Raw genomic sequence first — 22,705 nt, 5'->3', positions numbered from 1 at the left:
TTAAACAGATGACATCATTCAATAAAACCTGAGCCAATCAGAGAGCAGCAGTAAACATGTCTCCACCAATTACAGAGCTGCAGTGGAAAGAGGGTTGAGCCTCTGTTCAGAGACACAGCCCAGAGCACCAGCATCTGTGAGAGAGAGAGGATTTTACAGAGGAGAGATTGTGCTGGAGAGACAGGGATGCTGTTGCTAGGGAACAGTGAAGGGGCATCCATCTTTAGTAGCTTGTTCCAGATAGAGCAAAAACACAAGGTTACGGAAGGTTTTCCTCTCAAACGGGAGGAAAATGGAGGCGTTTCCAGGGAAAGATACAGAATAAGAGAAGCAGAACGTGACCCCAGGAGAGATTACGCATCAGAAGGCCCACGGCTGTACTCTGACAACACGGCTGGGATTGTGTGGCGGTCTCTGCATCCTCTGAATCTGTAAATCTGTAAGTAAAGAGATCTTGCTTGTCAACATCAGACTGCTGGACACCCTCTCATCATCAGCCTCCACCCGTACACAGACAGACAGACAGACAGAGAGTGCTTTCTCTTCTGATATGAACAAATGGATTGATTCGTGAACTCAAAAGGCCTGAAAGCTGGAGACGTGACACAGGAATCAACACTAGAGCAAAGAAAACATCCGTTGTGAGTATTTCATTAGAAACTCATTGTGATTCTGTAATGTGAGTTGATTTTGTGTTTTGGGATTTTATTAAGAGAGTCCTCTCTGTATGACTGGGGTTTGAATGGGAGGGGTCAGAAAATTGGAGGGCTTGGTGATGTCATCCAAAAAGAAATTTGTTTCAGAGGTGGAAACATTTATTGAGACTTTTTTATTAGTTTATGAATTTTAAGACTGTTATGATATGTTGTAGAGGGTTTAAGCGGCAACAACATCAATGTTATGTGGCCCAAACTTAACTTTTTTTCATTTAATTTAATACAATTAATATACAAATAAAATATTAATAAAAATGTATATTAATACAATGAGTCCGTCTATACAAATAATTTGGTTTTAAGTATAGCTTTGGACCTCTTATGTGGTTTTAAAAGTAATATATAAGTGCAATGTTTACATTTTAATTTACAGAACACTTTTCAATAATATACAAATGCTAAATGTAACCCTTGTTATGGTGTTCAGGTTTTTGTTATTCAATGTTTTTTAATCAATACAGCCATAAAAAATGTATGTAAAATACTTACCCAATTACAAGGAACATAGATAACACATATGGTTAATATTTGTCATTTTTCTGTGTTAAATCACTTTTGTGAAAAAAATAGCTATTTGTTTTTAAAAAAAATGGAAAAGTCAGAAAATACTTATAATAATATGAATTTCTGAGGGTAAAAAACAATCAAACTTTTGGATTTTGAATGCACAAGGCTTTATAAGCCACTGTACAAGATTATTATTGCGTTATTGATTTGTGTTGATCAGTGGTAGAGGGACAGAGGATGGGAACAACTGAAGCCACTTTACGCATGGAGAACATGGAGACGAAAGATGAGTGGCAGGACGATGATTTCCCACGGTAAGATAATCACACTTTTACCTGTCTTTAAAAGACAAAGTTGGGTGATAATGTTGTCAGAAAAACTCAAGATTCTTCTCCAGAGGAACATGTATTGCAAAGAGGTGATGGAAATTGGATGGAGTTCTCAGTTGTGTTTCATTTCAGTATCAACTTAGTCTCAAAAGTGTCTCCAAAAATTGTTTAAATAAATTAAAAAGAGAATCACATGAGAGCGTAACTGTTGAAACCAGTGGTGTAAAGTATTGGAGTAAATGTACTTAGTTACTTTACTTAAGTATCTTTTTGGCTACTTTGTAGTTGTACTGAGTATTAAAGATATTAGCAACTTTTACTCTCTACTTAACTACATTTTTGAACAAGTATATGTACTCTTTACTCCACTACATTTGTAATGACTAATGCAATTACACATTACATTTTGCATGGCACCTATCTTATAATTAATATTGCCATTTACAGGGCAATGAAGGTACTACAATCTTGTGGATTTTGCCCTAACTTACAAAAACTTGTCAACATGGCTTCTTTATATGAATATGAGTGCAGTATCAGGTAGATGTCAATCGCTGGCGGTTTATACATGGTTAGCCCTTACCCGCTATTTCTACAGTAATATATTGGCAACACTGTTGCCAGCTAGTTACTGTAGGTCACACATCTACAAAAGCTCTTATTTTTAAAACTAACTCTTCCTAAATGTGCTCTAAACATGTTTGCTCAAAATTTGACCATGTGGTGGGACTATTGCCATGAAGTGATGTAAACCAGTAAAAAGAATGTATAGTATTTCAATTTTCAAAAGTGCTCTCACACTATATAGACAAAATATTAACCTATAGAATGAGTCGGACACAGAGAAATGAACAATCCACATATGAATCTCAACAATGGTGACAATCAACTGAACAGCTTCATGCTGCAATGCATGCTGGGTACATAGTACAAAACTCATTCATGATTGTTTGTCACCATTGATGAGGTTTGTATGTCAAGTGTCTAACTGTGTCTCAATTGCAAAGAAAGATTTTCTGACAGAGATCTTTCCATTATAACATGTAATCACTTTACCAAACATATCTTAATAAATCTTAAATGCTATATTATTATTATTTAATGATTGAATTCTTTCAGATGTATCTTCAGTTACTAAGCAAACATAAAGTTGCGGTTCCTGTAAAGTCCCTTTCAGTGTTATTGTATAAGTGTACATTTTAAAGCTACAAGAAAGTCAAAGAGTCCAACCAAAGCAAACACTGATCGCCATAATGGTGACTTAAAACATAATTGAACCACTATGAACTCGAGTTCAATCTCAATACGATCTTACACAGATGACAGAAATAAAGTGAAAGTGGTGTCTGTAATATGTGAAGATGTTATTGATGTTTGTGTTTAATTCTCCTCTGGTGAAATCTTGACAGATTTATTGTGTTCATCTGTTATTTACACTTGTTCATCTAAGACTGTGTGACTTAAGTGCGTTAATAGATTCTTTAATAATGTATCTTCAAACAGCCATTGCAGTAGTTTACTGTAAAACACCTACAGTAACTAGCTGGCAACAGTGTTGCCAATATATTACTGTAGAAATGGCAGGTAAGGGCTAACAGTGTATGTGAAATGAGGACATGACTGCAGCTGGCCATGAGGCCCAAACCAGCATGTCCAGTGCAAAAAGGCTTTGACTTTTTAATTCTACTTAACATTATTTTATTTATCCGTTATATTGAAGAGACCTTTTTGAAGGAGTTTGGTTTACTTATGAGCACTTGAGCTTAAATGAGACTTGGGTGTTTGTAATGACGTAGGTTATGGTGTCGACCATGATTTGTTGCATTTTGAGGTGTTCAGTCTTATTATGATTTAAGAAAATAAATGCGATTGCTCTCCTCACGAATCATCTGTTTCTTGTTTTTCACTGACGTGTCTCTTAAGTGTTGAGGACTATAGTGCTGCTTTGAGCCTACATTCAGTATGAGTAAAATACTCAAGTACTGTTCAAATCAGATACTCGAAGACTTTTACTGAAGTCGTTTTGGAATTGGTGACTTGTAACTTGTAATGGAGTCATTTTCACTGCACGGTATCTGTACTTTTACTTAAGTATGGTTTTCAGGTACTCTTTACACCTCTGGTTGAAACACACGAAGAGTCTGGAGGTGTAAATGAATGTAGATTGTCGAGGTCAAATAATCTGGATTTTACTAAATCTCAGGGCCGGCCCAGCCTCTGTTGGTGCCCTAGGCAAGATTTAAGATTGCGCCCCTCCTATACAAAATAAAGAAATTAATAAATAAAGATGAATTTTTTTAAAGCAAAATTCATATTTATTTTAATATAAAATGAATTGTGATTAACAAATAACAAGTAAATAAATAACAACTACAAAAATTTGTAATAAAAATGTTTCTAATTACCTTCTCATTGTTTGAAAATAATGTTGCAAATAAAATAAAACAAATTGTTTTCTCAATAAAAGGCTACTGTATTTGAATATTATAGCTCATAAAACGAATATTTTGTTTAGGATTTTTTTAAATAAATGGCACATGCTATACACTCTTCAGTTCACTTAGTTGAAAGCAGTAAAATACAGCAAGCATCAGTGTACCAGTAGAGTGGTTCTAAATAAGCAATTGTAACTTCTGAACCTCTGTATTGCAACATTTTTTGTTTCCTACCTTTTCACATCTGATATGTTTTTTTATTATTTTAACTCACCTTTGTATAAATGGTTTTTGGTTGCATGCACCGATCCTATACCTAAACCCGTTCCGAGCGGGCACTCTAACCACGAGGCCACAAACACTGATGGGGGATTTTATACGCGAATTAAATTATTTGTGCGAGTAAATGACATACAAAGTCAATGTAAAGAAATAGACGCAAAGTCGCGGCAGGCGATGTGAATGACGCGAAACGGGCTGCGAACGCGTAAATCGCGACTTCCGTGCAAATTGAAAAAATTCAGTAATAAAGAGCAAGGAACACGATTCATCGCGTTTGGTCTGAACACAACATAATGTAAATTGTAGTCTGGGAGTGAGATTAGCTGCACAGATCACACTAGGTGACATAATTAATAACACGTTAAGATGATGAATCATAATTAAATCTTCACTCATTTTGGCGCCCCTAGGGATCGGCCGCGCCCCTAGCATTTGCCTACTCCGCCTATGCCCAGTGCTGGTGTTGTACCGAAATTCGACTCCCCGTGAGATTACGACTCCCCTACTTCTGATTGGTTCATTCACTTAGGATGCTGCTTTGTGATTGGTCCCTATCTCTAAAATCCCCCCACACCTAATCCTAACCCTAACCTTCGTAGGGGAAAACAGGGGAGTCCTAATCTCACAGGGAGTAGGATTTTGATACAACACTGGCCCTAAATCTGATGAGAAATGTTTGAGTTCATATTGAGATCTTCAATAATATTGACTTTTGATTGCAGACTTGACAAATCTGATTTTAGTTTGACACATTGTTGACATCTCTTCTGAAACTCTAATGACAGACACATTTCTGAGATTTTTCTGAGACACAGATGCTCTTCATTTAATGTCATTGATGTCTTGGAGAAATATTAAAGAGATCTATGTGCAAGATTTAAATGGATGCCGGTGCACCAGAGAACTTAAATTTAAATTCAGTGATCTGAAAAGTTATCAGTTATTACTTTGGTTGTAAATCCCCTGATGCCGCACAGACTTCTGGGTAATGACACGCTGTAGTCAGCAGTGATATGATAATTGTCGTCTTTGCTTCTGGCGAAACACATAATTTAAAAGCTCTATTATTTGTGTCTTGACACAGACGTGTGTACTGTCTCATTTGCTTGTGCTTTCTGTTGTGTGTGTGAGCTTCATGTTATTCGTACTGTATTGAACCGAATGTAACAGAGCTGTGTAACTTGTAGTTGATTGTTATATTTGGTTTGATTGACAGACCTTTACCTGAAGATGGTGATCTGGAGGGACTCATGGATGACTCTGGTAAGTTCAAGTCCAGATTCAGAAAAGGAGCATTTTTCATGTTCAAGTATATTTTAAGTATATTTTATGTATAGTAAGTATCCTGATATTAATGTGCTAGTATACTTGTACTATTTCACTGCTATTTGGGCCCACTTTTTGTTTATACTAGTATACTTTTAAAGTGTAACAGTTAGTACATTTAAGTACACAAATACTAATGTACTAACAGTTACACACCTAGTATTGTGTACTAACTACTAGTATGTTTTTTGTTTAGACCATACTGCAACTATACTTATAGTATACCAGTTCAACACTTATAGCACATTTTTCAGTTGAGGAAAGTACACTTTCTCAGTGGTTAGAGCATGGCACTAGCAACACCAAGGTTCGATCCCAGGGGATTGCACATAGTCACAAACAAAATGTATAATACAATGCAATGTAAGTCGCTTTGGATAAAAGCGTCTGCCAAATGCATTGAATGTAAATGTAGACTTGTGTTAAAAATATCACAATAAAAGTTAATTAAATTATGACTTATGATTGTCATTAGATGAGATTCTGTAGGTCATGTGGTGAAACTTCATTATCAGAACAAGACATATAAATGTCACATAAGTCTAATTTTAAAACAGATATTCATTTCTTAGACTCAACACTAATCTTCATTTTTGCTGTTTCATGATTGTTTGAAGTGTTTATGTGTGTTTCAGCTCATCATGGTGCTCTGACGGCCAATCATTTGGACCCTGTTCACCGTAAGCGTCGCACGCTGGTTGCACCCGACATAAACCTGTCACTGGACAAGAGCGAAGGCTCTCTTCTCTCTGAAGACTTTCTGGAAACTCCAGATGACCTCGACATCAATGTTGATGACATCGAGACACCGGACGATGACTCTCTCGGCTCCATCAACAATGGCAACGAACTGGAATGGGAAGGTCAGTGAGAGGTCAGACGGTTTCTGTCTCTGTTGGGCTCTTCCAAAAACACCAACCCTAATGTTACGATCTGAAAAAGATGTTTAGAGGTTTCAAAGCTTTAGAAGAGGTTTCCATATTTTGTTCTGTTGTTGATGAAGAAAAAAATATCTTTTTGATTCACTTTTTCACGACTTTCCTGTAAGACTCCAACGTGATGTCAGTATGAACTCAAACATTCTCATGAGGATCTTTGAAGGCACACAAGATCATGGGCAGATGTTCTTCTTTACAGATGACACTCTAGTGGCCAGTGCGAAAGGTACAGGGTCAGATGAAGATGAAGGTGACGGCGCGGGGCGTCTCTGGAGGACGGTGATCATTGGAGATCAGGAGCAGAGAATAGACATGCAGGCGATCAAACCATACCTGCGTGTCGTCACACATGGAGGTCAGTTTCTCTTCTGCTTTTGTGAGAGTGATGTCAGACATTGCTGTCACAGCCGCTCTTCTAAACGAACTGCCCATCCTGTGTTTTTTATTATAAATCAGAGAGAGGGTGCGATATGATCGTAAATTATATGTTTGGTGCATGAAACCTTGCGTGTGAAATAGACGGATGTTTAAAGAGGATCTCTAGAGGAGAAAAGTGAAAGGATGTCAGGAGTATTAAATATGATGCCTTAAATAAATATCACACTGACACTGAATACTGAACACTCTGTTTTTCTCTGCAGGATATTACGGTGAAGGACTGAACGCTATTATCGTATTTGCTGCCTGTTATTTACCTGACAGCGGCTGCACAGACTACAATTACATCATGGAGAATCTTTTTCTGTAAGACTAACACACACATTCACATACAACACAAACATTCACATGAAGCACAAATATGCACAAACATTCACATAATTGCATAATGGAGAATGACTTTCTGAAAGACATACACACACACACACACACACACACACAAACATATAAAATACACACGTTTATATAAAACACACTCACATACCCTTTCAAATTAAACACACAGACTCTTACAACACAGACTCACATGTTCACATACAACACAAACACACGCACACAAATATTCACATAATTGCATAATGGAGAATCACGTTCTGAAAGACTGTCATATATTCATAACATTCAAACACTAACAATCTCACAAACACTCACTCACCTCACACACACTCATATAAAATACGCACATTTATATAAAACACACTTCCATATACATTCTTATTAAGTGCATTCTTATTAACACTCGCAGTTTCTGCCAATCTCATATTAATCTTGAGTCCCTATACAGTAGTATTGTATACTTCGTATCTTCGAAGACTATTTAGTTTGATCACATTTATGAAAGACAGATACAGCTGTTCGATTATTTCCGAAAACAGGCGAGCCCCTGAAGGCATGCAGGGGGGGGCAGAACAACCGTACCAGCACACAATACATCATGGCATTATCCCTGCATAAGTGTTGAAATACTATACGTTTTTGTGGTGTACCTTATGCACGTACGCGCCAATTGCCACCAAAACAGTCACATGTTTATATACAACACACACACATTCACATAAAACTCATATACAACACAAATTACAGTTTACTAGAGTTTACTACAGATCAATATAAAACATAAATACACACATTTAAATGCAATGTTTTATCAAAGTGAAATTGAAATAAAACTTTCAAAACGTTTGAATAGAACTGAATTGAGGTAGCAGTTTGTTTCAGTGTTTGTGTTTTGTGTTTTTTTTTTTATCACTGCAGGTATGTGATCAGTAGTTTAGAGCTGCTGGTAGCTGAAGATTACATGATCATCTATCTGAACGGAGCCACGCCACGCAGAAGAATGCCTGGAATCAGCTGGCTCAAGAGATGCTATCAGATGATCGAGAGACGGTAGGACTCATTTGTGTCTCTATAAAGAGAGAGAAACATCTTCGATAAAGCTCCTACTGAGAGGAATTAGTTTCATTTCAACTTGTTTTCCTCCGGGCTGGGGTGCAATTTCTGAGACACTTTGTTTGATTTTCTATCATGTAGGTTAAGAAAGAACCTCAAAGGTCTGATCATCGCTCACCCGTCCTGGTTCATTCGTACTGTTCTTGCCATCTCGAGACCTTTCATCAGGTATGAAAACATCTAATATCACAACATAGTCAGCTGTTTAGAGATCATCGTGTATTGAGTCTAGTATTATTATGTGTCTCTCCAGTGTTAAGTTTATGGAGAAGATCCGTTATGTCCAGAGTCTGGAGGAACTGGCTCAGATGGTTCCTATGGAGCATGTGCAGATTCCAGACTGTGTGCTGCAGTAAGTGAACTTCACCAGCAGGAGGAGCCATTAAGATGCGTTATAACAGAGGAGTGTGTTTGTGCGCGTCATCGAAAGTCTTTAGACTTTATGTCTTCAGCATATTCAGTGTTGGGTGTAACTAGTTACTAAGTAATTAGTTACTGTAATTTAATTACTTTCCCTTAAAAAGTAAAGTAAGAGATTACTCTTATTTTTTCTGTAATTAATTACAGTTACTTCAGATGTAATTAAATTAAATACTTTGTGTAATAGTGGAATTGACATTAAAATTCAAAGTCTAACTTTAAAATGCACGCATTAATGTATCTTTCTCACATTTGTATTACTTTAGTCAGTTAATAAGAGTACTTTATGCAGTTTTATATTATTTATTTGAATGAATCAAGGTTGATGTAGGATATAGAAAGTAATTAGTAATAAGTAATTAAATACTTTTTGGAGAGAGTCATTTGTACAGTATTTTAAATACACTATTGAATATGTAATTAGTAACTAGTAATTAATTACTTTTTCAGAGTAACTTACCAAACACTGAGCATATTATAACTAGAATACTGTTTATTCCACAGTAGATTCTATACATACTCATTTTAGTAAGTAGTATGTGAGATTTTGGAAACTAGATTATATTGCATTGAGACATTCCAAATAAATTTTCTAAAGATGTTGAAAATGACTGCGGATTTTACAGTGTATTCTTCACATTGGATAAGGTCAATTCAAGAACAATGCATTGAGGGATTGAGCATGATTATCTCACAAAATGTTGTGATGTGTAGTCCAAATATTTTGCCAAATGCAGTAAGACATCTGGGGTTTTATGGATACAAAAAATTGACATGCCGTGCACATACTGGATAAACATAACGTAGTGTGAGACTACAATGACAAAGTGTTCACAGTGTTGTCATGTATGATAAGAGTTTGTGTTCATGTCTGTCCGCAGATATGATGAGGAGAGGGTTAAAGCTCAGAGTGACAGGTAAAACTCAACTGACCTTTGACCTTTAGATGTTAAACAGGCCACCGGATGGCATTTCCTCTAATGACCCTGCCCTTAACATGCACACACACACACGTTTGTTTTAGTATCTTCATGGGGACTTGTTTCATTGTGAAATACAAAAACGTTTTATATATGAATTTCGTAAGATGTCATAGGTCGCCGTGTCCACTTATTAGTGTGCATATTTCAAGTGCATGTTTGTAATTCATGCATGTGTTCATATTTCGCTAATATTTTTCTTTACTTATTTCCTCACAGACTTGAACAGCTGGCCAAGACATCAGAGAGGTAAAATTTGAAATAAGCACATTGTGTTATACAAAAACTATATTGAGTATTAAAGTATGCCTGGACTCTCATTCTGTTCCTTATGCACACAGAGATTTAACGTTTTATTTATAACGTGATTTTGATGTTTTGGTGTATTTTTTTGGCAGGCCGGTGTCAGTCGCTGCAGAGGCGTGTCCCTGACATCTCATGCGGGGTAAGAGACAGTGTAACAGTAGATTCGTCCGTCAGGGTTGAGTTTCATGTCCTCTGTGCCTTATCAGGAGAACATCGCGCCATGTTTGAATAGGCCGGAGGCGAGGCCGGGTGAAATGTTTTAACGCCGTATGTTACATAATACACATCTGCTGCTCTCTTCAGTTCATGCTATTTTTACACTGATGCACAAGTGCCATCCCTGCAGCGGTAGTGTCATTCACATGGTCATAGCTCGCTCTAGCTGTCTTCCTCTATCCCGCTGTCAAACAGAACCTTCACAGAGTGAACACTCTTACCCAGAAAGTAGGGTAAGAGTGTTCAAGTCTAACCATGAACAGTGACAAATACAACAGCGAACTACAGTCACGAAGCAGACTACCCAACACCTCCAAGACTTTACAATTGACAGATTTCACTTGTTTCTGTCTCTCTTGTTAGCTGTCTATCTCGCTTGTTAGCTGTCTATCCCTCTTGTTAGCTGTCTGTCTCTCTTGTTAGCTGTCTGTCTCTCTCACGTTTGCTGTCTATCTCTTCCTCTCTAACGTAAGATGTCTATCTTTCATGTGTGCTGTCTATCTCTCCCTCTCTTGTTAGCTGTCTATCTCTATTGCTAGCTGTATATATTTTATGTTTGCTGTCTATCTTTCCCTCTATTGTTAGCTGTAAATCTCTCATATTTGCTGTCTATCGCTCTCTCTTTCATGTTAACTGTCTCTCTCTCTTTTGTAAGCTGCATCTCTTTTTTGTCTACCCCTCTCCTGTTGGCTGCCTGTCGTTGTCTATCTCTTTTTCTTATTAGCTGTCTCCCTATCTCTCTGCTCTTGTTAGCTGTCTCTCTCTCACCACCCTTCTCTATATCGTCTTACAAGCACCTGTCTCTCTTTAACTAGCTGTCTCTCGCTCTTTCTTGTGAAGCGTCCATCGCTCGTCTTATCTGTCTGTCTCACCTTAGCTTTCTATTTCTTCTTACAGTTTTTCTCAGTTGCTTTGGAGCATTTCTCGAATAATATATGCATTTCTCAGAACAATTTGTACAAACTGCACAACATCATGGATTTCCTGCAAAAGTGTGTAACTTGTTCAAAATCCTTAGGTCAATCTCTCTATCAGTGAACATGTCAGTCCCATGAAAATGGCAAGTCCTTGTGTCATTGTTTTCGTGAACAAGACAGTCAAAATGTTTTGCCATGTTGTCAATATAACGGGTGCTTTCTTTTTTCTTTTTTTGAGTATTTTCTGATGTAAACTATGGCTTCAGTTTGTAATGACACTCATTGATAATGCACAAGACTGACTTATTTCACTTTCAATAGTACAAAGTTATTCGTAACTGTATGTGCGACACTGATAGCAAAAGATTGAACAGGATTCACTTTACACTTGTTCTGTTGATCTGTCAACAAATTACACATCAAGCTTGAAAAAAGTAACTGTGATGAAGAAAATGCAACATTATTTTACAGCACAATGGTAAAAATTGCAAAAAAAAAAAAAGATAAACATAGGAGAGACCCCTCAGGCAGAACTGTATGCAGTGCTGTATGAGGAATCAAACTACATATTTTCTACTGCCCCTTTGGCTTTGGGATGTCTTACTCCTGCAACGCAGCAGTAAAATGCAACGATATCCGAAATAACCACATGCTTTTGTAAATCATCTTGAAACAGAGCCCTCTCCTCATCAGAGACGAGATCCTTGTGGAAAATCTCTGTACAGTGTGTGTGTGTGTGTGTGTGCGCGTTCATGTTTGTATATCCCGGTGGGGACCTAAACCTGAATACACACCAACACATGGGGACTCGTGTCACCGTGGGGACCAAAATTGAGGTCCCCAGGGGCAAAAAAGCTAATAAAGAACAATATTGTACAGAATATATATTGTACAGAACAATATTTTTTACAAATCTAAAAATGCAAAAAGTGTTCTATGATCTTTAGGTTTAGGGATAGGGTTAGGGATAGAGGGGATAGAATATACAGTTTGTACAGTATAAAAACATTACGCCTATGGACTGTCCCCACGGGGATAGTCAACCAAAGCCTGTGTGTGTGTGTGTGTGTGTGTGTGTGTGTGTTCATGTTTGTATATCCCGGTGGGGACCTAAACCTGAATACACACCAACACATGGGGACTTGTGTCACCGTGGGGACCAAAATTGAGGTCCCCAGGGGCAAAAAAGCTAATAAATTGTACAGAACAATATTTTTTACAAATCTAAAAATGCAAAAAGTGTTCTATGATCTTTAGGTTTAGGGATAGGGTTAGGGATAGGGGATAGAATATACAGTTTGTACAGTATAAAAACATTACGCCTATGGACTGTCCCCACGATAGTCAGCCAAAGCCTGTGTGTGTGTGTGTGTGTGTGTGTGTGTGTGTGTGTGTGTGTGTGTGTGTGTGTGTGTGTGTGTGCGCGCGCGTGCGTGCGTGCGTGCGTGCGTGCGTGCGTGTGTGTGGATACCCAGACAGCAAGCAATCATTGAATCAATGTTAAAAAAATAGCTGATTGGTCAATGTTAATTGCCTTGAATCAATATCACTTTTGCACCTGCAATTAATGTTGAAACAAATCACCATTATTGTGATCAGTGTTTGCTTTAGTTGGGCTCTTGACTCTTGAGTTTAATGTTAAGTTTTCTTTACTGTCTAACACATGTTGGGGCAAAGAAAACTATATCCAGTGACATCAGTAAATGATTGTTACTTCATCACAATGAGTGTTGAGTGTGATATGTTATTAATATGTGAACGTGCAGTTATGATACGGCTTAAAGAGAATAAAGCAGATATGATGTTACCCAGCATGCATTGCAGCATGAAGCTTTCTTTCTGTTGATTGTCACCATTGTTGAGGTGCAAAAGTGATATTGATTCAATGCAATTAACATTCACAAATCAGCTATTTTTTAACATTGATTCAATGATTGCTTGCTTTCTGTGTATCCATGTGGAAAGGTACAATATGTGTACCTTTGAGGGTACTGCCCCAGTGACAACCATTGTACCCCTAAAGGTACAAATCTGCCACATTTTTTCTGACAGTGTGGGGCAATACACTCAAAGGTACACATATTGTACCTTTCCACATGGATACCCAGCATTGTCAGAAAAAAATGTGGCAGATTTGAATCAGTTAGAACTGTCATTTTTTCTGACAGTGTAGTCACAGTTTGGATCAATAACCCTGTAAGTGTAAGAAAACTTAATATGCCTGACAGATTATGACAACTGGTCTAACCATTTTGCATTGAATGACTAAGACGATTAACAAATGACTAGATGTTTAGAGGGGTAAGACAATTGCATAGAGAACTATATGATACATTTTGAGCAACATGACAATAGCAACTGATAATGTAGGAAACAGCAGTCAATTGTACATAATCAATTGCATGAATGTACTAAAGCAATTGCAACTTGTTCAAAATAATAAGAAACTACTTTTCTGATGTGCACAAGTGACAAGATGATGTGAAAGTTGAATAACTAGTTTTGAAAATTTCATTTCTGATCCGAGAAAGGTTCCAAAGCGACTGAGAAAAACTGTAAGTGTAAGTTAGCTGTCTATCACCCTTCTTAGCTGTCTGTCTCTCTCTTGTTAGCTGTCTGTCTCTCTGTTGCTCTCACCTCCCCCCGTGATGTATTTTTGAATGTGTCTCATGTCACAGTCAGTACATGGGTGATGCATCACGTTGTTCTGGATGTGATGCCACTTTACTCAATGACCCTGTGACTTGTCTGATATGTGCAGTATGTACAGATGGCACAATCCACATAAAACAAACGTTTTACTGCTGCTCGTCTGCTGATGTGACATTGTGTTAGACATTTTGTCAAAATTAGAGTGTCTTATTCTCTCTCACATCATCTAAATAATAGTTTATTATACAGATGAAAGTCATGAAATTCGGTCATGAAATAAGAATATAAAGAAGATAAAGCCTGCAGTTTTTATATTGCATTGTTATTCTGATGACATTTAAGCACATTTAAATCCGTAGCAAAGACACTTATAATAGCAAATTATATTTTCTTATTATATTTTCAGATTAACCTGAAGTCCTGAAGTTCATCATTTCAAAGAGACACGTGTGCATGTCATTTTCCAAAGATACGTCTGTAAGCAAACACATGGACACGAGACAAAACAAAGATGCTTTTCTGTTCACAGTGACATTTTCCATAAACACTCGCTCACCTTTTGACCGGAATCATTTTAAATCTGGATCACAGCTGAGTAAGTGTGAACATGAGAGAAAAACAAACAGGACTCTCTTTTCAAATGGTTGTTTGTTTCTCAAGAGGAACATCTTTCAAAATTAGTTTGACTTGTAATGTGATTCTTCATTTTCCAACACATCGATTTATAGCAGCTGATTTTTGACAGCACTTTAACTTGCCAACCACTTTCACAACACCAACATATTCAATCTTTTAAATAATGCTGCAATTTGCTGGTATTTATGTCAACAGGAAACCAAAATTGACCCTGTTTATATTCTTGAAGTCCCTGTGAAATAAAAAATTATAATGGCAATGTTTTCATGAAATATTGCAGCGTTTCTTGTAAATAGCGTATCAATGTGGGTCATTCTCTTTTTAAAATCCGTGTGCCCTCATAATCTTCAGTTAAAATCTGAAAATGCACTTTCCCCCTGTAATGACTATCCATCATAAATGACGTATATTAGACGGCTTGGGGGAGCATCTGTTAACACCTCCCCTTCAACTGTCAGTCTGCTGCCAGTTCCATTTCATAATGCAATGGCTGTTTTTATACATCCAATCAAAGCGCAGAGAAAAACAAAAGCCACACCCACTGTTTTTTTTTCATTCGAAATTCCTTTTCACTTGGAAATGTGTCAAAATACGGAAGTAAAAACGATCGCAACTTCCGGTTCACGGGGACTTTAATACTGTACGCATAGCTAAATAGCATATTAATTTTAATTCGTTTGGCATGTAATGACGTTGACATCATAGTAGCAAACAATGATTTTCCTATGTCCTTCAATATTTTTTTTATTGAATATCCTATTTGATTTACGTCATAATATCGAATTGGAACAGCTTGTGAATGCAGTTTCATGTGGACCTCACAAATTATGTCCTCTCATAAGATTAAGATTACAACAACTGATGCTGATGGTGGGAGGACTGAGAACTGGAGATGAAAATGCTGGTTTATCAGAACTGTGTGCCACATGCTCACAGTACAGTGTTTTTTGAATTCTCACTTCAAGTAAACCGACATTCATCTGTGTCACAGTAGTTTTCTGTAAACAAAGCTCACTTCTCTTTTTGCCTTTAACTTCCTCTCCAATGGTCTGAGCTGTGCTTTTGCTTCTTTAATATCATGTGTCCATTTTTGTATATCATACAACACAGATGTCTGTCCGTTCGCTGGAGTCAGAATTTTTGTCACGTCTCAGTTAAAACAAACACAAGCTGATTTGAAGGAACTCAAATCCTTCAGCTGTAATGTGAATGATGTGTACAGTGATCTCTGAATTCTTGGACACATGTGGGCAACACATAACTGGCACACATGTTTGGTGTTTTTTTAATGACGTTTGTTAATGTAACGTAGCTCAAGGGCTGTGTTTGGAATAGAAAACTACAGTCATTTACTAATACTGTTAGATGTTTTAAAACAGAAAACTGTACTGTATTGTTTTCATAGGACACCAATGCGTGTGTAATTCAGACAGTGGCCTTCAGTTACACCTTCGGAAATCATCCATTTTACATTTTTTGTCCAGTTTTTGAAAGATGTCTAAACACGCAATGTGTTTACTGCAAAAAAATCACTCCTTTATTCTATTGAATACATTTGGAAAATTGTTGAAATTTAAATCTTGTAAATTTCATAAACGGCCACTTGATTGTCGACACAATTGATGCATATATGAAACGTGAGCTGGGCTAATTAAAAATGTAGAAAATTTTGAGTTGGGCTGTGGATTTTTTTACAGTGTTGAGATGATGTTAAAGGTGGAGTGGTTTATTTGGAAAGGTGCTAATTTTAGCCTGCTAGCACTGAAATTATAATCCCACCCTCTATGCGATTCGCCGTCCAAAGCCACGCCTCCTCCAAACACATGAGTGTATTTCGTAAATCCACTTAACGAATTACAAACTAAATCCATTGAATTATTCTCGAAGCATGTACTACCTGTCCAAAAGAAAGAGAGTGGTATCATGGTATTGTCCTTCAGACCCTTTGCCTGCCGGAGCTGTCGCCATCGTGTAAAAACTGAACCGATGTTAATTCGAGTTTTTTCCTCTTTTCGAGTTTTTTTTTTCAAAAACTGACTTTTGTTTTGTAGATTTACTTGTTTTCGGTTCCGAAGGAATGTTTGGTTATTGCTGATTGTCCGCCATTCTCGCTACATTGACACAGCGGGCGTAAACGCTGATGACATATCATGATGTCTGCGAGAACAGTGTGCGCAGTTTTATGCAAAATACGTTGGCTGAAAATGTACACATGACCAGTCAAAGCGTTCAGCCAGAACGTTTTGATTGGACAAACGTTTTCTGGTCCAATGCCTTTCACAGACGATTTATAATTATAAAAATATTATTTGACCACTATACTTCTTACTATACTTGATTGCTATCAGGATGTAAAGAGATTTCCAACCAGCATGACCAAACATGTTTCTGGACACGATCACCTATTCTGCCTTTAAAAGTGAAAGTTAAAAGTTTATCATATTTTTGGTTCATTCATCACACGGACTAGGCCTATTATAAGAAATGGTATTTCAGGAACAGTCATTTGGGTTTTTCGTTCCAACAAAATACATTGTGCAGTTGTTTTCTATTCCAAATAATGCCCAAATATTTGGCATGTTGGATAATCCAGTTGTGCCATCTGAAATTACTTTTATTAATGTATATGTGATTTAGCTCCGTGCCGCGGACGGTCGTAACGTGTGTGTGTGTGTGTGCTTCCAACACACGTCTGACATCACAGGAGGCGGGGCTTGTTATCCCTCCCCTCATAATGCCTTATGAGCACTCGCTAACACTTTACACACAAACACTGAGATTGTGAAGAGTAAACCATTGATAAATCATGGTTTTAAAATCTAATGTGAATTCTTTGCTATTGGTGCTCACAATGAATTTTAAGGGGATCATTTCAAGCCACATTATTGTATAGGCCTAATGTATATGATCAAACTGTTTTACAGTGTACTGTGTGTAAATCATTTGTAAAATATAATGTGCAATAACTAAACGAGTCACTAATACTGATGAGGTGATAATAAAAGCTAAATGTCATGCTTTGTGTGTGTTGCTACGATGGTCACGGATGATTCCAGGTCAAAAAGATTTAATATTGTGTATTTCTCTATATGATATTTAATTGAAGAACACGCTGTAGTTTAGGGTGGCCGTGATGTGCGTCACTGGCAGCTGTCACTCTCTGTCTGTCACTGGATGGTCATGAGATTCTGCATTGACCCTCGGCATGTCCGTCACTTCTGAATGTTGTGTTCATATGATGTCTTGTGCTCCTATCTCCTTTTATGGGTTTTCCTGCACATAAACTGCATTCTTTAATGTCATAAAGACAGCGAAATCTTTTTGCAGTTCTTTTCTCACTTGGATCACAGGTTTTATCATCAGAACTCACTGTTTGTGTGCCGACATGAATGTCAATTAAATGGCAATTTACAACAAATGGATACATAATAAATGAGATTGCTCTTTATCAAGGTTATAAGATGAGATAACAGAGCCGATTCTTCCGGCCTAGGCAAACTACGCAAGTTGAGTAGGGCCCCTGCACCACCAGGGGGCCACCTTGAGTACCGAATCAAAAACACTACAATGTAAACAATTCAACTTTCTGCCTTTGTGGTGTTCTGTTACAAACTTTACCGGAATAATTTGGAAATTTCCTTTTTAATACTAATTTATTTTATTACTGTGACATACTCTGTCATCATGCAGTGCGCGCAGGTGATGCCATGCGCATAATTTGAGGATGCGTCTTACATATGGCTTCGAAACGAAGCTATCGTCTGTAGCGGAAAAACGGCAACAACGTGAAGCAAAAGAACAAGAACTACAAGGCATGTGTTTTTGTACTATTTTAAAGTTTTATTTAGTTTTGTCAACTTGTGCAAGTATATTTACAAAACAGTTGGTTTGACTGGACGTTCGATAGTCGTGAATTTAGGGAGCGTCTCCAAAGTTACATACACATTAATATTCTAACTTCAATAGCATTTACAGTTAATGACTTAGTCACAAAACCAGCTGTACAATGTTCATGTGAGTCTCAGCTATAATGCACACCACTGTATTTCGTTTGCCCATATGTCATTTTTGTGTCATCATAGATAATAATTGATATGTTTTGTTTTCGAATGCTTAGCTTTCTTGAGTAAACTATATTTTTCATGTTTTATTTTTGTTAATCACTCATTTGATTAGTAAAAGCTAGATGGTTCCAGAGCCATGTGTTACTTTAGGTAAAGGATTATTTACATGTGAATCAAAATGTCAATTTAATTTATACTTAATTGTTCTTACTGTCCGCTTAAGTTTTTTTTTGTCTTTCAGTTTTAATTTTTTTAAGTGTGTTAATTGATTTATCATTTTATATCTTATAATTAACAGTTATGCTCATCTAATTTTAACTATTATGACAAGGGCCCCTCACAAAGGTTTGCATAGGGCCCCCAGATGTCTAGGATCGGTACTGATTATGAATGACTAAAAGATAACAACATGACAGTCATAACATTAAGTTATAAATATTAAAAATGACTTTTAAGATCATAAAGTGAATGTTACGAGTCATTATTCACACATGAACTCTCAACAGAAGATCCACGGCTGTGTTTTAAACCCTAATGTGTTGTCATGCTGCCTACATTTCAGTAATTATAGTTTTTTTATCTGTACTTTTATTGTAGTTTTATAAATGTTTAGTTTTAATTTAATTTATAGTGATAATTTTGTGTGCTTTTGACATTTCCATATTTATTTATTATATGTCCATTCTTTTATTTTTAATTCAGTTTTCGTTTTTATTTATTTTCAAGTAATAGTTTCAGTGCCTCACTTTATTCCTTCTATTTCTTTTAATTACATTTCCCCGCCCAAATGTTTAATTAACTGAAATGTCAGGTTGAGAATTGAAAATCAATTCCAATCGTGGAATCGGACATGGAAATTTTAGGAATCAGAAACTTAATATAAAATAAAACAATTCTTATCATAAACTACATTTCTTATCATTATAAAATAAAATTAACATTTCTTATCATATATTTCTTATCATTATAACATAAAATTAACATTTTCTTATCAAATATTTCTTATCATTATAATATAAAATTAAAATCTCTTATCAATTCCTCTGTAAACCCAAACAGTATAACTAACTTATAATGGAAAGTACCTGGTACTCAAAATGTGCCAAAAAGTTGAACTAACTAATATTTTTGAGTTCAACCTCTATCAGAGATTTAAGTTAACAGTAAATATTCTTTTGAGTTTTTCAACTACGCTAAAGTTTAGAGCTTAGGGGACTTGAAAAAATAGATGCAACCCTACTCTAATATTTTAATTTCAAACATATGCCCTCTAGTGCCGGTTTTTACCTAAATGTGACGTAATCGCTGAATGTGCACTCAGACACTTTCACCCAGATACCCAAAATATGCAAGTTGTGGCCTAATATGGTTAGAGACTCGGATTTGTAACCCAAACGTCACCGGTTCGAGCCGCACTACCAGCAGGGATTGTAGGTGGGGGTGAGTCAAGGATTAGCGCTCTCCTCCACCTTCAATACCACGGCTGAGGTGAGACCCTGCAAGGCACCGATCCCCCGAACTGCTCCCCGGGCGCCACAGCAATGGCTTCTCACTGCTCTGGGTGTTTGTTCATGGTGTGTGTGTGCACTTGGATGGGTTAAATGCAGAGCACTAATTCCGAGTATGGAATACCATACTTGGCCACACGTCACTTCACTTTTTCAGCTGTTTAAAATAATGTTGCAGACTAAGTAAAGTTGTCAGTACTCAAAACTTTGAGTTGCATTAAATTAAGATGAACCAAACACTAAATATATATTTTGATTTAAATTAATGTTTATTTAAAATTTACAGTTACTCAAATATGCTCACTGATGATATTTAAGTTTGCAAACTTAAAAAAATAGACGCAATCAGTTGCCTCAAATTTTTTGAGTTAGTAGAACTTATCCGGGTTTACAGTGTGTGTGCACATTTTCAGAAATGATCTGCTGATGTCTCAATAAAAGCCCTTATGAAAATTAACCATATTATTACTATTTTACAAAACGTGTATAGACACTCAACGGAGCAGTTATATTGCAAACCAGTCAACAAGCTGACTAAATAACCATACAGGTTGATATAAATGTTTTGGTTCATTTTTACAACTTTGGAATCGAAGATCAATAAGAAATGGAATCGGAACGGATCATTCAAATTATACCCAACCATACTGAAATGTTATAATATTTTTAGTTGACTAATAATCCTGCTACATTTCAGGAAGGTGTCAATGATGCTGTCTATGTAGGCAGTTAACTTGGACAGAGCCAGTTTGTTGCAACAGAAGTATTTGTAGCATGGCAAACAGTCACACACACACTTCATGCCAAATATAGCTGAGCCATGTCCACCAAGAGCTGGTTTAGAATTAAAAATTTTACCCCACACTAGGAGAAAAGTTGAAGTCCCTCCGCCAAGTGAAGGAGTCAAGTAATTGGAAACAATTTCATCAGAACGCTCGGGTGTCTTAAAGAGCATGTGACCGTCCAGACTTTGCTTAACATTCACCTCTGTGTGTGGATTTTAACCACTTTAACAAATATAAATCAAATAGTGGAAGGTTAAAAGTAGGTTTGATGACAGAAAAGTTTTTATAGTCTAACAGGTTAACCTGTGTGGTTTTAAACATCAGGTTGAAATATTCCATGTTAGTACTTGATGTTGAAATTGAATTTGAGCTCAAACACAGGCCAGAGATGATGTTAATAAAGACATCAACACACTCAAGAACAGTTTTTTTTCTTGTAGACAATATAATGTTTGACAATGAACACTGATCATACTAAATAAAAAAATCTCACAAAATCCAAATTTCCATTATGCTGTACAGTAAATCATTTAATATTATTTAAAATGATGAAATAATAGTGAAATAATGTTAGAAGTTAGTACCACATTTCATGCTTTTAAATGGTTTTTCTGCTTTGTGATGAGGGAGTATTTAACCCACTCATTTGCCCCTGAGGAAAGGGGGCTGACTTTGGATTCTTGAATTTTAATAGATATAATTTTAATTATAAATAAATATTTGACGTATTCTTAAAAATAAAATATTGTTTAGTTTTTATTCTGTTTCAGCTGCCTCTGTTTTATAAAAGCAAAGCCTGTTGTTGTTGTTTTCCCCAAAGGTCTACATAGTTATAGGCTGTGTTATAGACCAACAAAAACACAGCAACAATAAAACACATGGAAAAAAATAAATCTAAAAAAGTGAAATAAAATAAAAAACACAATGGTTTAATAGTTAACATGTTTTTATAGAATATTAGCATTTTATTTTATTTTGACCACAGGTAAGGTGTTAGGTGACAGGGCAAATTCTTTAATATGTTTGTAAACCGAATTGTTGTGTAAGTGTTTAATCCCGCTTTAACAGCGTCGTTCATTTAAATAATATTAATCTGCGGTAATGTTCGTTGGTATATTTCCACTCTTCGATGGCTCGAGCTGAGCTGCCCCCACCCGCTGACAGACGTGACGCGACAGCTGCACCCAGACACCTCTGCCGCTATGCAAATCCAACGAGACGAGCCAAGCGCCGATTGGCTGGACACTCGCCGCTGGTTGGTTCCTCGAGGGCGACGTTTTCGGCGAGTCACGAGCGTCTCCGTGACGTCAGCCGAGGCGCCTATATATCGAATGCGAAAGCCAAATCCATCAATGAAATAGTAAAGAGTGGGTGAGAGTCCAAGAGAGAGAGAAACAGGAGAGAAGGAGAATCATTCCCGACTGTATAGACGCTTCCGAACAGACCAAGACACGTCAGAATGAAGTTAATTATCGGAATTGGAGGGTACGTTTTTCTTTTCGTCTTTATATCAACGATTTATCGCATTATGTTATTGTTTACCTTGTGTCGTGTGTCGTTTACAGTGTGACCAATGGAGGAAAGACAACTTTGACGAGTAGACTTTTAAAGACCCTACCAAACTGTTGTGTAGTACATCAAGATGATTTTTTCAAGGTATGTATATAGAGCACACTTTTAAATGACAGCTGACAGTATTTTACACTGTGTATACAGATCATAGGTATTTCATAGTCTATATATGGTATACTGTATGTATTTAGACCACATATAGACTATATATATATATATATATATATAT

The 22,705-nt window shown here is 36.7% G+C and overlaps 2 protein-coding genes across 4 annotated transcripts in view; both read left to right on the top strand.

Annotated features, from left to right (window-relative positions):
- The first annotated feature begins 11 nt into the window (after nt 1-11).
- On the top strand, nt 12-17,562 carry atcayb (ATCAY kinesin light chain interacting caytaxin b). Of its 2 annotated transcripts, XM_057333564.1 has the most exons (14): nt 19-431; nt 515-641; nt 1,444-1,537; nt 5,486-5,532; nt 6,231-6,458; nt 6,733-6,888; nt 7,175-7,277; nt 8,226-8,357; nt 8,502-8,588; nt 8,674-8,772; nt 9,722-9,757; nt 10,040-10,069; nt 10,219-10,265; nt 14,318-17,562. In XM_057333564.1, the coding sequence occupies exons 3-13, from the start codon at nt 1,461-1,463 to the stop codon at nt 10,250-10,252; spliced, it is 1,029 nt and encodes a 342-aa protein (XP_057189547.1). In that variant the 5' UTR covers nt 19-431; nt 515-641; nt 1,444-1,460; the 3' UTR covers nt 10,253-10,265; nt 14,318-17,562. The 2 variants fall into 2 exon arrangements, with proteins under 2 accessions (XP_057189548.1, XP_057189547.1); XM_057333565.1 differs by lacking the exon at nt 1,444-1,537 and having other exon boundaries at nt 12-641.
- Nucleotides 17,563-21,932: 4,370 nt separating this feature from the next.
- nmrk2 (nicotinamide riboside kinase 2) overlaps nt 21,933-22,705 on the top strand; it is a 3,597-nt gene continuing 2,824 nt past the window's right edge. Inside the window, exons 1-2 of one of the 2 annotated variants that reach the window (XM_057334126.1) lie at nt 21,933-22,389; nt 22,470-22,560. In XM_057334126.1, coding sequence (XP_057190109.1) covers nt 22,364-22,389; nt 22,470-22,560 — 117 coding nt within the window. In that variant the 5' untranslated portion in view covers nt 21,933-22,363. The remainder of the gene's footprint in view (nt 22,390-22,469; nt 22,561-22,705) is intronic. The other variant, XM_057334127.1, reaches the window with a different exon arrangement.

The sequence above is a fragment of the Triplophysa rosa genome, linkage group LG5, assembly GCF_024868665.1.
Source record: "Triplophysa rosa linkage group LG5, Trosa_1v2, whole genome shotgun sequence".
Lineage (NCBI taxonomy): Eukaryota > Metazoa > Chordata > Actinopteri > Cypriniformes > Nemacheilidae > Triplophysa > Triplophysa rosa.
Note: the sequence above shows the minus strand (reverse complement) of the source record. Positions and strands in the feature narration are given on the sequence as shown.

Excerpts from the sequence above, each read along its gene's own strand:
- atcayb (XM_057333564.1), top strand. The coding sequence starts at position 1,461 with ATGGGAACAACTGAAGCCACTTTACGCATGGAGAACATGGAGACGAAA. Across the intron at positions 5,533-6,230 it reads GGGACTCATGGATGACTCTG|CTCATCATGGTGCTCTGACG; the intron begins GTAAGTTCAAGT and ends TGTGTGTTTCAG. Across the intron at positions 6,459-6,732 it reads CAACGAACTGGAATGGGAAG|ATGACACTCTAGTGGCCAGT; the intron begins GTCAGTGAGAGG and ends TCTTCTTTACAG.